Here is a 13,136-nt window from a genome sequence, read left to right on the forward strand (position 1 = left end):
TCATTATGAACTAATAGATGCTAGCTCAAAAGTAGGATCTACATCATATATACATCTCCTCCTAAATCACTGGATTGCTTTCAACCAAACTTGGTACACATAACTCTTACTTTCAGGAAAGAAGCCTTGTTGGGGCAAGAATCACCTAGTTCCCACTGAGGTGAGTGTCATAGGTACTGTACAAAGAGAGGTAGGAGAAATAAATGGATAGACAGAGAGGGGGGTGAGGAGAAGACGGACACAGGGTGAGGAGAAGATGGACACAGAGATGGGGGAGGAGGAGACAGACACAGAGATGGGGGAGGAGGAGATGGATGGAGAGAAGAGGAGGAGGAGGAGGAGGAGGAGGAGCTGGACAGAGAGAGGGGGAAGAAGGAGATGTACAGAAAGAATGAGAGGAGGTCATGTACATAGGGGAGGGGGAGAAAATGGTCAGAGGAAGTAGGTAGATTGTTGAATGGCATGTGGAAAGGAAGGAGGGGGGTGGAGAAGGAGGAGGACAGGGGTAGAGGTGAGTAGGAGATGGGTCGAGAGAGGAGAAAAGAAGATGGATAGAGAGAGGGAGGAGGGGGGGGGGCAGGTGTAGGAGGCAGATGGAAGACGGAAGAGGGTAGTGGGCAGGTTGAAAAGGGAGGGGGAGGAGTTGGACAGAGAGAGGAGGGAGGGGGAAAGAAACCAAGAAATGGTGGGAGGAGGACATGGACAGAGATGGGGAACGGTGGTGATAGAGTGATGGAGGAGGGGAAGACGGACAGAGAGAAGGGGAAGAGAGAGAGAGAGAGAGAGAGAGTGTGTGTGTGTGTGTGTGTGTGTGTGTGTGTGTGTGTGTGTGTGTGTGTGTGTTTATATACCACATCTCCTCCCACCAACTGGTATACTTTGGTGCTATCTGAAGTGAAGCAATATGAGTAGAACTACTACGTGTCTCATATAAGGGTGCAGGCAGAAAGGGGATTATGTAGAACCATAAATCAGGAACCTGGAATAGTTTCAACTACATTTTGTGCTTGACTCATCAGTTGTGTTATTTGTGTAAAAGTACTGTGAAGTTAATGTACCCTTACCACCCCAAGTGCTGAAGACTGAGAGGCCCAGACATTAAAATTATAAATGATGACTGATATTAGTATCAAATCTATAGCTTCCAGTTTTGCTATGCTCATTGATCACAGTACTGACGACATTTTACCTCTAGGAGTGGGGCAGTTTTGGGGATGCAAAGACAGCAACATATCAGCGTATCTGGAAAAAATAAGTTACTATGGCACTAGACATCACTAGCGCTCCTATGGCGAAGGGTGGGAGTGAAAAAGGGTGACATAAAAGTGTAACTCAGGAACATCTGGAACAATTTCAACTAAATTTGGGGTATGCATGAATCATTGTTTGTATAAGGATACTGTGTGAATAAGATACCATGTTTTTAATGTGGAATATTGTTTGTAAACAGAAAGAAATGTTTCTTTCAGAACTCAATTTTTCATTTAAACTGTGAATATATACCATGGTGTGCAAAACTTAAGGATGAAAGTAACTTTCGCATGATGTGTCACTGCCAAGTAATGCACCTGGATGAAACTTGCATCATACATTGAAAGAACTGCTATAGTACAGAATGTGACAGAAGCAAATACACAGTGAGACAAACAGAAATAACACTTTTATTCAAAGACAATGCAGGTAATTACATTGGTGTCACTGTGATTTTTGATGGTCCTTTGGATGTTATAAAAGGAAGGGTATGGTTCCTAATAGGCACAAATGTCAGTGCATCCTCTTCAACATGCTGCCATGCTGGCCACAAGATGGGTAAGGAGTTCTTGTGGCAGGGTATTTCATTTCTCCTCCAGTGCAGTTTACAACTGCTGAATGGTCATTGGTGCACGTGGACATGCCACAGTATGTCTTATTAACATACTACTTAATGATATGAATATAGTAGGGAAACATTCCACGTGGGAAAAATATATTTAAAAACAAAGATGATGTGACTTACCATACGAAAGCGCTGGCAGGTCGATAGAAACACAAACACACACATACATATACACAAAATTCTAGCTTTCGCAACCAATGGTTGCTTCGTCAGGAAAGAGGGAAGGAGAGGGAAAGACAAAAAGGATGCGGCTTTTAAGGGAGAGGGTAAGGAGTCATTCCAATCCCGGAAGCGGTAAGTCTTTCCGCTTCCGGGATTGGAATGACTCCTTACCCTCTCCCTTAAAAGCCGCATTCTTTTGTCTTTCTCTCTCCTTCCCTCTTTCCTGACGAAGCAACCATTGGTTGCGAAAGCTAGAATCTTGTGTGTATGTATGTGTCTGTTTGTGTTTCTATCGACCTGCCAGCGCTTTCGTATGGTAAGTCACATCATCTTTGTTTTTAACATACTACTTATGCGCTTGATGCGATTTAAATCAAGGGAACGGGCAGGCCAACCCATTAACTGAATATCCTCTCATTCCAAGAACTCCTCCCCTTGTGTTTGATGTGGCCTCACATGGTCACCCATAAAAATGAAGTCGGGGCAAACGCACCCCTGAAAAGATGCTCATAAGGAATGAGAACAGTGTCACAATAACTTGTGTGTACCATGTTCAGTGAGTTCGAAGTCAGTGTACCCACAGAACATTATTCTTTCTCACACCTAGATCACCAAAAGTCAAGTACTTTAAGAGTGCTGGAGCTCAGTTGATTTTGATGTTAGACATAGCTACCTAGGAATAATTTGTTCTTTTCACAATTGTTGGAGTAGTACCTTAACATTGATTTTCAATGCATAGCATTAGTTTGATGATGCGTTCTCTTTATGCTAAATCAGTTTGAAATCTTTGTTCACACTAATAACAATAATTTACTTGTTTCACAGAGTTGTCATGCATGTGGAAAAAAAATTGGTGCCAGTGACCAAAGAGTTAGTTGGAATGAGCTTCACTGGCATGTGTCAGGTGACTGTTTCAGTTGCTTCTCATGCCATAAATCTCTTCTGGGAGGACGTTTTGCTGTGAAGAAAAATCAGCCATTTTGTAGCAAGGAGTGTGTTTTGGCATCTGGTATCTTATAGAACTGTATGAAATGTAATCATAATTATGTATTACATTTGGGTATATTGGATGTAGCCAAGGAGAATACTTGGTATATGTGCCATATGTTATTCATTTATTTTCCATTCAACCACATCTTGGTTATGAGATTTATATTTAGGAAATGTTTGACATATAATTCAAGCATTTGAAAAGAAGCATAGTGCATTTGGAGTCATTTCTACAGTAGTAAAAAGAAGAGAATAATGAAGTGAATAACACAGTTTATTCATTTTGCTTTCTCTCTCCAATAATTTGTTGATTTTATTAATTGTGACAAAATTGTATTGTTTTAAGGAAGCAACGTTTAACTCATTACAGTCTTAAGTGATAATGTCATGAGTATTCAGAGTATTGTGTGTACAATAATAGGAGAATGAGAGTCAAGTGTGATGCATTCGGTTTACAGTGTATGTTTCAAAAAGGTGCGACACAGTAATCGTTTTCACTGTAACTTATTTTCTCTTGATAAGAAACATTCATAAGGTACTTTTCGTACTTAGTGTGATGCCACCTAACACAGGTTTAGATACACTGCATTTGATATGAACAGTGTGAACTCGTCCACAACATTTTTCAGTGGCCTAATTTGCTTCTTACTGTGTCCCTGTAAAACAGTCTGACTAATCATTGAAGAGAAATCTATGTTTTTATATCAACTTTACACTTAATATCTGCATCTACATGCTTAACAGGTATTTTTACATGTTGTCTTAAAAGTATTTTCTGCAGTGTACCTTGGCTGTGAAAATTAATTTTGAAGCCTATGAAATGACAGATTTCTATACTTTTTACATACATTTTAATATCACTGATGTTTGTGACAAAGTGTTAGTGTAACTGTAAGTAATGATTGTCAATGGCCATTGTAATATGTGAGCATATCTTATGCAAAATATTATGATGTGCCTTTTTTATGCAGAAAACAGTCTGTTCAACATAGTGCAGAAATGATTTATGCAGACTGTAAAATTAGTGAGTTGATAATTGTGCTCATACATTCATCTTATTTTCTGTGGGTTGGGTTATTGATCATTAGATTCATTTTTCAGTATGGTATTCCTCAGCCTGATGTTTTATAAAAGGTGATATGTTGAGGTAACTTTTTCATGTATTGTAGGTACATGCAGCAGCTTTGCAGTATTATTTCTTATCCCAGTCATGCATTTATTTCTACTTGAAATATGGTGCCATAGTAATTAAATGTATTCAGAAACAGAAATACTTTACAGATTGTAAATTTGATGGCATTTTAGGGTATTTCTTAAGGAATATCACAGTGTGCCTGGCCAAGATAATCATCTTTGTAAAGACTAGAGAAAATTTTACATCATTTACTGTTAAACATCGTTGCTCTCATATCATTTTATTTGTGATTGAATATTGGGAATTACTGTGAATGTTTTTGTGTTCACTTGTTTTAGCTATTGTCAGTTGTCAATCTCCTTCCTGTGAATTAAATTTTCAGAAGATTTCACAAATTCAGGAAATATAGTATTAAAAATCAAAAAGTATAATTCACTAAGATTAAAGACTGTTAGTTACTTTATATATATAAGCCTATATTTTGCGTGAGGTTGTTCTACTGTAGACTGTTGTTCAAGATAAACAAGAGTAAATTTTAGAACTTTTATAAGTGATTAATATTTTATATGCATTTTTAAGCATTTCAGATTTTAGAGTATGTATTTACATTCCTATTTTATGTCACAAAATATTGATATACCCTTTTTTTGGAAATAAATTTAAATGATGAAGTATACTACTTCAGATTCATTTTTTAAATGTAATATGGTTCATGAAATTTATTCATCATGTTAATGAGAATAGTTTTGTCAGACAGGGCTGGTTTTGTTACTTTATTTCATGATGTCAGAAGTATATTTTGAGTGGAGACACTTGGTAATGTGCACCTTGTAGGATCATTAACCTTGGGTGAACTGTCTGCATCATCTGCTAGTAGTACAGTGTTGCAGAAATATTCTGTAGTATAGACGATGTCATCATAGTAATATTGTGAGAGACACAATTTTTTACCGAGCGACGTGGCGCAGTGGTTAGCACACTGGACTCGCATTCGGGAGGACGACGGTTCAATCCCGTCTCCGGCCATCCTGATTTAGGTTTTCCGTGATTTCCCTAAATCGTTTCAGGCGAATGCCGAGATGGTTCCTTTGAAAGGGCACGGCCGATTTCCTTCCCAATCCTTCCCTAACCCGAGCTTGCGCTCCGTCTCTAATGACCTCGTTGGCGACGGGACGTTAAACACTAACCACCACCACCACCACCACACAATTTTATACTATTTATGAGATACTTTATATTAATGTTCAGTCTAGTTGTTAATAACTGTGCTATTGAATGTCCAGAAATCACATTTCGCTCAATCAAACAGTTTTGTAATTGTTCAGCTGTCTTGCATTTTCTGTTGAGATTGCATGTCATGTCATTCTTAACGGAGAGAAATTGTGGGTAAACAGCTACTGCGTGGGGTTGTCTAGGGAGGGGAGGAGTAGGACCAAGTAAGGATTGAAAATCATTCATGACCAAATATTTATTGAACAATGTATGCTTAGAAGATCAGTTCAACTAATTAAGAAAAATTTATGTGTAAGCTTTCAACAGTTAATTAAAAAACACTTTAAGAACAGTAACAAGTCTCAGCAGTGATCAAATTTCATAAATGTGCACATCCCTGAACATGTACTGCAGTGTTTACTTTGTATTCAAATAAGACTTCAATACACTATTACACTGGCACGCACTGTACCATTCAAAACATGGGAAACCCAAAATGTTATATATGGTTATGAAAATATGTATGTTCAAAGACAACAAATGAGCCTTGCACGTAAGTATTACTGTTATGGAAGCAAATACTTTCAACAACCCACATCACAGGGACAAAGAAATTTGTGGCAGTTCCTTGAGAGTTAATCGCTTATCACTAAGTTTCAATTCCTATAATGAGATACCTTGTAAACATTATGACATAGAAAATTTTTTTGGACATGTTTATGTGACAGAACAACAATGCAAAAATTTAATACAGTATCTATAGTTCAAACAGCAGCTAAACGAGAATTTGTGTTAAAACAATTTGGCAATCCACCTTGTCATATTTTCTGAGAGTCTGTTTACTGATTTACAAAACATTACTGACCAACGTCCTGCCCCCCTGGTAGCTGAGTGGTTAGTGCGACAGAATGTCAGACCTAAGGTCCCGGGTTCGATTTCCGGCTGGGTCGGAGATTTTCTGTTCTCAGGAACTGGGTGTTGTGTTGTCCTAATCATCATCATTTCATCCCCATCGACGCGTAACTTGCCAAAGTGGTGCCAAATCGAAAGATTTGCACCTGGTGAACGGTCTACCCGATGGGAGGCCCTTGTCACATGACATTTATTTTTACTGACCAAAGAAATGAAAACTTACTAAAAATGACCTTAAAATTTACATTCAGTTCCCCAAAAAGGACACACACACACACACACACACACACACACACACACACACACATTTAAAAAATATGTAATTTTTAAAAAAACAGAGATGGGTACAATGTTCCATCAAGTAAATTTTTTGGCCATGCGAATACTGTTGATCAAGAGGCAGCGCAACTTGAGACCTCAGAATTCAACCAACTGCCAACAGGTAGTTACTCAGCTTTAATGAGATGCCTCCCAGATAATCAAGGCAATTCTGTGGATGGCACGAGTAACTGCTAGTAATAACTGGCAATAAAAATGATCAATTTCAACAAGTAATCTAATCATAAATGATGTTTAACCCTTCAATCATGGAACTGAACAAATTATGGCTACAATTTTAATTACACACCCACATATCAATAAAGTGGCAGAAACCAAGCCCTCCAGTATTAATAGCAAGAAAAACAGTCGGGCTTTACTACAGAACACACACGTAAATCTTTACAAGGAGATGATAAGATATAACCGCCAACTGCAATTCAGTTTCAAAACAACACCCAATGGTTTAATGGTAGCAAGGGGCCACCATGCTGGATGGAAAATCAACAAGATTTGAATGGATGCACATGCTTGGCAATTGAACTTCAACTACATTAGCAGAAAGTACCTTAAATACCAAGAAACTGGCATGATTTTTTTTTCTTGAATTAACAAGTTAACTAGCAAGTCCACAAAGATATCACATACAAGAAGGTAAAAACACAGTATCTTAATTGCAGAAAATTACAAAGTTACACTGGTATAAACACATGATGTAAACACATGCAGGCTTGAACTCGCACTCAACGTACCCACGATGAGGGCTTAAGCAAGCAGGAAGACTGATCTGGTATTTTTAGGGTTATAATACTCTTAAAAGCAGGTAAGGTACGTAAACAGACAGCGAGGCACTAGGAAAGACGGTAGAAAGAAACATTTTGTGAATCTCAAGCTGTCCTCAAATTCACTGAACAAAAGTAAGGTACCTCTGCGTAGTTCTAAGACACTTGCTTCCCTCTTAACCAAGGCACGGCAGCTGCAGATTTCCACAGCAGGAATATCTCCAGCTGCCTTGTATCGTCTGGAGCCGCCAAGATAAAAACTTATTCTTGGATACGCAACCCCAAGCAGAATACCAAAGTCCAGTCACCTGACAGAGAAATCGCATTGCCCAAATCACAATATGCTGTGCCTGAAGAGCCCTTTTCTGCTCCGTCATTAGCTGCAATTTGACTCACTCCTCACACTGACATTTGCTTACATCAAAATGGCATACCCTACGGTATAGGCAAAGATGACATGTGGAAGATGTATTGTGACATATCAATGTAAAAGCAATTTTCAACGAACCTCACTGGAGTGTTAGAGCAATCAGTTTCACGTATTGTGAGGGAGCAGTATTTTGCTTCCTTACATAATCAATTACAACAATTAATTTGGTTGATTACATTAACATATTTGTATCATTTGGTTTCAAATGTTTGGTAAGGTTATCAGTTTATTAACTGTACTGGTAGATACTGGACAGCTTCGCACTGGCAACTGTAGTACAGCATGCTTTACAAAAGTAATTTTTGTGCTGCCTAGTATAGTGAGAGGGGCTCCAGGCTCAAGGAAGCGAAGCACTTCGAGCAAGTTGGGGGCGAGTTGGAGTTTCTTTTTTTTTTTTCTCAGCAGGCAAAGGATAGAAATTTTACAACTGGCCACAAAGCTATCCTGTGGAACAGTCCAGTAAGTGCAACCTTCTGTTATCAGGGGCCCGGGCAAAAGTTGATAGGAGGCAGTAAAGAGCCATCTATCATTAATTGCCTGCAGTTGTTTTCCACTTTGTCAGAATGTGTCTCCTGTTGCCACACAGGGGCTTGGGAATCAATGGTTGAGAATTCTTCCCGCACACAACACATAGCACTTTCCTGACACTGTTATAAGGAGGCACTGTGACTGGCAAAATCCTTCATGCAGACATCACTCTAAACTGTTTGAGGAGCTTTTTACATGAGCTGCTCAGGGATGGCTAGTCGTTTCCTATCTAGAAAGAATGGGAGGAAATCAGGTTGTAACGAAGACCATCATTGGCTGAGTCGAGAGTCCACATTAGTGAACCGAGGATTTCTAATATCAAGGCAGAAGGTCCTGAGACTGGGTTGATGCAGCTCTCCATGCTACTCTATCCTGCGCAAGCTGCTTCATCTCCCAGTACCTACTGCAACCCACATCCTTCTGAATCTGCCTGGTGTATTCATCTCTTGGTCTCCCTCTACGATTTTTACACTCCACGCTGCCCTCCAATACTAAATTGGTGATCCCTTGATGCCTCAGAACATGTCCTACCAACCGATCCCTTCTTCTAGTCAAGTTGTGCCACAAACTTCTCTTCTCCCCAATCCTATTCAACACCTCCTCATTAGTTATGTGATCTACCCATCTAATCTTCAGCATTCTTCTGTAGCACCACATTTCGAAAGCTTCTATTCTCTTCTTGTCTAAACTATTTATCGTCCATGTTTCACTTCCATACGTGGCTACACTCCATACAAATACTTTCAGATACGACTTCCTGACACTTAAATCAATACTCAATGTTATCAAATTTCTGTTCTTCAGAAACGCTTTCCTTCCCATTGCCAGTCTACATTTTATATCCTCTCTACTTCGACCATCATCAGTTATTTTGCTCCCCAAATAGCAAAACTCCTTTACTACTTTGTCTCATTTCCTAATCTAATACCCTCAACATCACCCGACTTAATTCGACTACATTCCATTATCCTCATTTTGCTTTTGTTGATGTTCATCTTATATCCTCATTTCAAGACACTGTCCATTCCGTTCTACTGCTCTTCCAAGTCCTTTGCTGTCTCTCACAGAATTACAATGTCATCGGCGAACCTCAATGTTTTTATTTCTTCTCCATGGATTTTAATACCTGCTCCGAATCTTTATTTTGTTTCCTTTACTGCTTGCTGAATATACAGATTGAATAACATTGGGGAGAGGCTACAACCCTGTCTCACTCCCTTCCCAACCACTGCTTCCCTTTCATGCCCCTCGACTCTTATAACTGCCATTTGGTTTCTATACAAATTGTAAATAGCCTTTCGCTCCCTATATTTTACCCCTGCCACCTTCAGAATTTGAAAGAGAGTATTCCAGTCAACATTGTCAAAAGCTTTCTATAAATCTACAAATGCTGGAAACGTAGGTTTGCCTTTCCTTAATCTAGCTTCTAACATACGCCGTAGGGTCAGTATTGCCTCACGTGTTCCATATTTCTACGGAATCCAAACTGATCTTCCCCAAGGTCGTCTTCTACTAGTTTTTCCATTCATCTGTAAAGAATTCGTGTTAGTATTTTGCAGCCGTGACTTATTAAACTGATAGTTCGGTAATTTTCACAACTGTCAACACCTGCTTTCTTTGGGATTGGAATTATTGTATTCTTCTTGAAGTCTGAGGGAATTTCGCCTGTCTCATACATCTTGCTCACCAGATGGTAGTGTTTTGCCAGGACTGGCTCTCCCAAGGCCGTCAGTAGTTCTAATGGAATGTTGCCTACTCCCGGGGCCTAGTTTCGACTTGAGTCTTTCAGTGCTCTGTCAAACTCTTCACGCAGTATCATATCTCCCATTTCATCTTCATCCTCCTCCATTTCCATAATTTTGTCCTCAAGTACATCGCCCTTGTATAGACCCTCTATATACTTCTTCCACCTTTCTGCTTTCCCTTATTTGCTTGGAACTCGGTTTCCATCTGAGCTCTTGACATTCATACAAGTGGTTCTCTTTTCTGCAAACGTCTCTTTAATTTTCCTGTAGGCAGTATCTATCTTACTCCGAGTGAGATAAGCCTCTACATCCTTAAATTTATCCTCTAGCCATCCCTGCTTAGCCATTTGGCACTTCCTGTCGATCTCAATTTTGAGACGTTTGTATTCCTTTTTGCCTGCTTCATTTACTGCATTCTTATATTTGCTCCTTTCATCAATTAAATTCAATATTTCTTCTGTTACCCAAGGATTTCTACTAGCTCTCGTATTTTTACCTACTTGATCCTGCTGCCTTCACTACTTCATCCCTCAAAGCTACCCATTCTTCTTCTACTGTATTTCTTTCCCCCATTCCTGGCATTTGTTCCCTTACGCTCTCCCTGAAACTCTCTACAACCTCTGGTGTCACTTGAAGCAGATCAATTTGTTTCTCTGTAAGCAGAGAGCTAAATCTGTGCTTGTCCGTGGAGCCTTAAGCATTCAGAAGTTCTCACTTACGACCTTGCACTTGAGTCAAGTGTCGGTGCCTGTCAACAGTACAAGCCGAATGTCTTGATTAGTGAATGGACTCTGTACTTGAGTAACTTCGAATGTAGGAGTTTGCAGACGCAACGACACTTGCTCTTTCCAATTAAATTCACATCTGCACGTATATCAGCGCGCTAAATGTGCTCTCCAATAGATCATTTATAGTGATATACACGCCACGGCTTGAGAAATACGGAACCATAATGATAAATTTTTTAGTTTCACTAGATTGTTCTCTGAGTTCTCTGTTGTAAGTGCCAGTGGAGGTTTCTACAAGGACTGTATGCTATTTTAAAATTATTATTGGGAATCAAATATATCAAAATTTAAAAACAATACAATTATCAGTCCTCTGTATATCGAAAAAGGTATCGATATATCGAAGGAAAAAATATCAACGTACCGACCTATAACAATAATGTTAATATAACAATATTGTTAATATACTGCTGGCATTAGGGTTGTGTATTTATGTATGGATTTATTATTAGATATGCTGTTCATCAACAAGCTAACAGACTGATTATACTCCCTTAGAGCAAAAATTGAAAGGACAACAACGCACATTCACGCTTAACGATATTCAGTTTGCCAACAATGGTAAGAGCATTTGAGTGGCACAATAAAAGGCGTCCGATGGGTCTGTCATTCGGTTTCGTCATGTATCAGATTTATTCAGAACATTTCATGTCGACTTCCTTGTTTTTTTTCAGTTCTACAAACGCCAGCTGCCTAGCAGTTGTAGTGTCAAAATTGCGTTAAACGCTGCTTTTTCTGTTGGTAGCGCCGATTACGTTACCATTTCTCCGTCCACCGCAAAGACCAATCTTGTCATTTAGATTTTTGTTCATCAATTTCAGCAACTGTTTTGAAGATTGTCGATGTGAAGAAATAGCACAGTATTTGTTACAAATTGTTTTTTAACGCAACTGATATGCTATTTCTTCACACTGGAAATCTTGTCATTCCATCCCCCCCCCCCAGTGATTCACACAATCAAAGAAAAATACTGGACGTAATGAAAGCTCAAAAAGCAGTAAGACGCTTTCACTCAGTTGACGCAAAGTTATGTTCTAGTACAATTTCTTATATTTACCAAAACTGGGAGAAAATATAATATAAAACTAAAATGTCAGCACTTGAAATTACCGTTTCGATATCGATGTATTGGGGATAAAATTATCGCCGATAGATATCGACACATTTTAGAAAAGATATTGATATTCTATCAACAGCCCTAGTTGCTACACGAGTTTTTTGTTTCCCCAACCTAAAATGCATCAAATTCCAAAGATATTTGCTGCAAATTGCAGTCAGCCAATGGGTTGTATGAATAAAAACGAGAACATTCTCCAGAGTTGATACTCAGAGCAAAAGAACGTTCTCAAAGAAAGTTCTCAGTTTCGTATGAATACTTCGACCATAGATATTGTATCTATGGTCGAAGTATGAATAAAAACTAGGAAGCATAATCTCTGACCCTGGAGTACTTTCTCTCTACCTCCCCTCCTTACTGAGTAAGTTCTCAGCCATGTTCTCAGCAAAGAGATTAAAATCCAACATCTTTGGTTCTCAGTTTCGTTTGCGTGTGTTGGGGACTAGTGGAGCAGGGGATACAACCCGTCGGCTTTGAACAATGACGTCACAAGTCGCCAGAGAGGATGTATTACAGAGATGAAAGAGCTGAGGAGAATGTTGAGAAACAAAGGAATGCGAGAGAGATAAACATTGATCTTGTCAGAAGCATAAGTGTTTTTTGACTTTTTAAAAAAAAAAATCTCACGAGATAGAATAAACTGATCCTACTTTATTAAGCAATATCTTGTCAAAAGCCGAGAAGCGATTGTTCTTAATGTTGTAGCTCCCTTCAGTACGTAATAGGTGTTTTTTGACTTTTTTAAAAAAAATCTCACGAGATAGAATAAACTGATCCTACTTTATTAAGCAGCTCCCTTCAGTACCTAATAAGTGTTTTTTGGCTTTAAAAAAAAATCTCACGAGATAGAATAAACTGATCCTACTTTATTAAGCAATAGTGTTTTTTTGGCTTTAAAAAAAAATCTCACGAGATAGAATAAACTGATCCTACTTTATTAAGCAATAGTGTTTTTTTGGCTTTTTTAAAAAAAATTTCACGAGATAGAATAAACTGATCCTACTTTATTAAGCAATATCTTGTCACAAACCGAGAAGCGATTCTTCTTAGTGTTGTAGCTCCCTTCAGTAGCTAATAAGTGTTTTTTGGCTTTTTAAAAAAAAAATTTCACGAGATAGAAGAAACTGATGCTACTTTATTA

At 38.7% G+C, this 13,136-nt stretch overlaps 1 protein-coding gene across 5 annotated transcripts in view; it reads left to right on the plus strand.

Annotated features, from left to right (window-relative positions):
* The window catches only part of LOC126418677 (testin), a 98,669-nt gene extending 93,830 nt beyond the window's left edge, over nucleotides 1-4,839 (plus strand). For all 5 annotated transcript variants that reach the window (XM_050085565.1, XM_050085564.1, XM_050085567.1 and 2 more), the window contains one exon: nucleotides 2,864-4,839. In XM_050085565.1, the coding sequence (XP_049941522.1) occupies nucleotides 2,864-3,058 (195 nt within the window). In that variant the 3' untranslated portion in view covers nucleotides 3,059-4,839. The remainder of the gene's footprint in view (nucleotides 1-2,863) is intronic.
* The last annotated feature ends 8,297 nt before the right edge of the window (nucleotides 4,840-13,136 follow it).

The sequence above is a fragment of the Schistocerca serialis genome, chromosome 9 (assembly GCF_023864345.2).
Source record: "Schistocerca serialis cubense isolate TAMUIC-IGC-003099 chromosome 9, iqSchSeri2.2, whole genome shotgun sequence".
NCBI lineage: Eukaryota > Metazoa > Arthropoda > Insecta > Orthoptera > Acrididae > Schistocerca > Schistocerca serialis.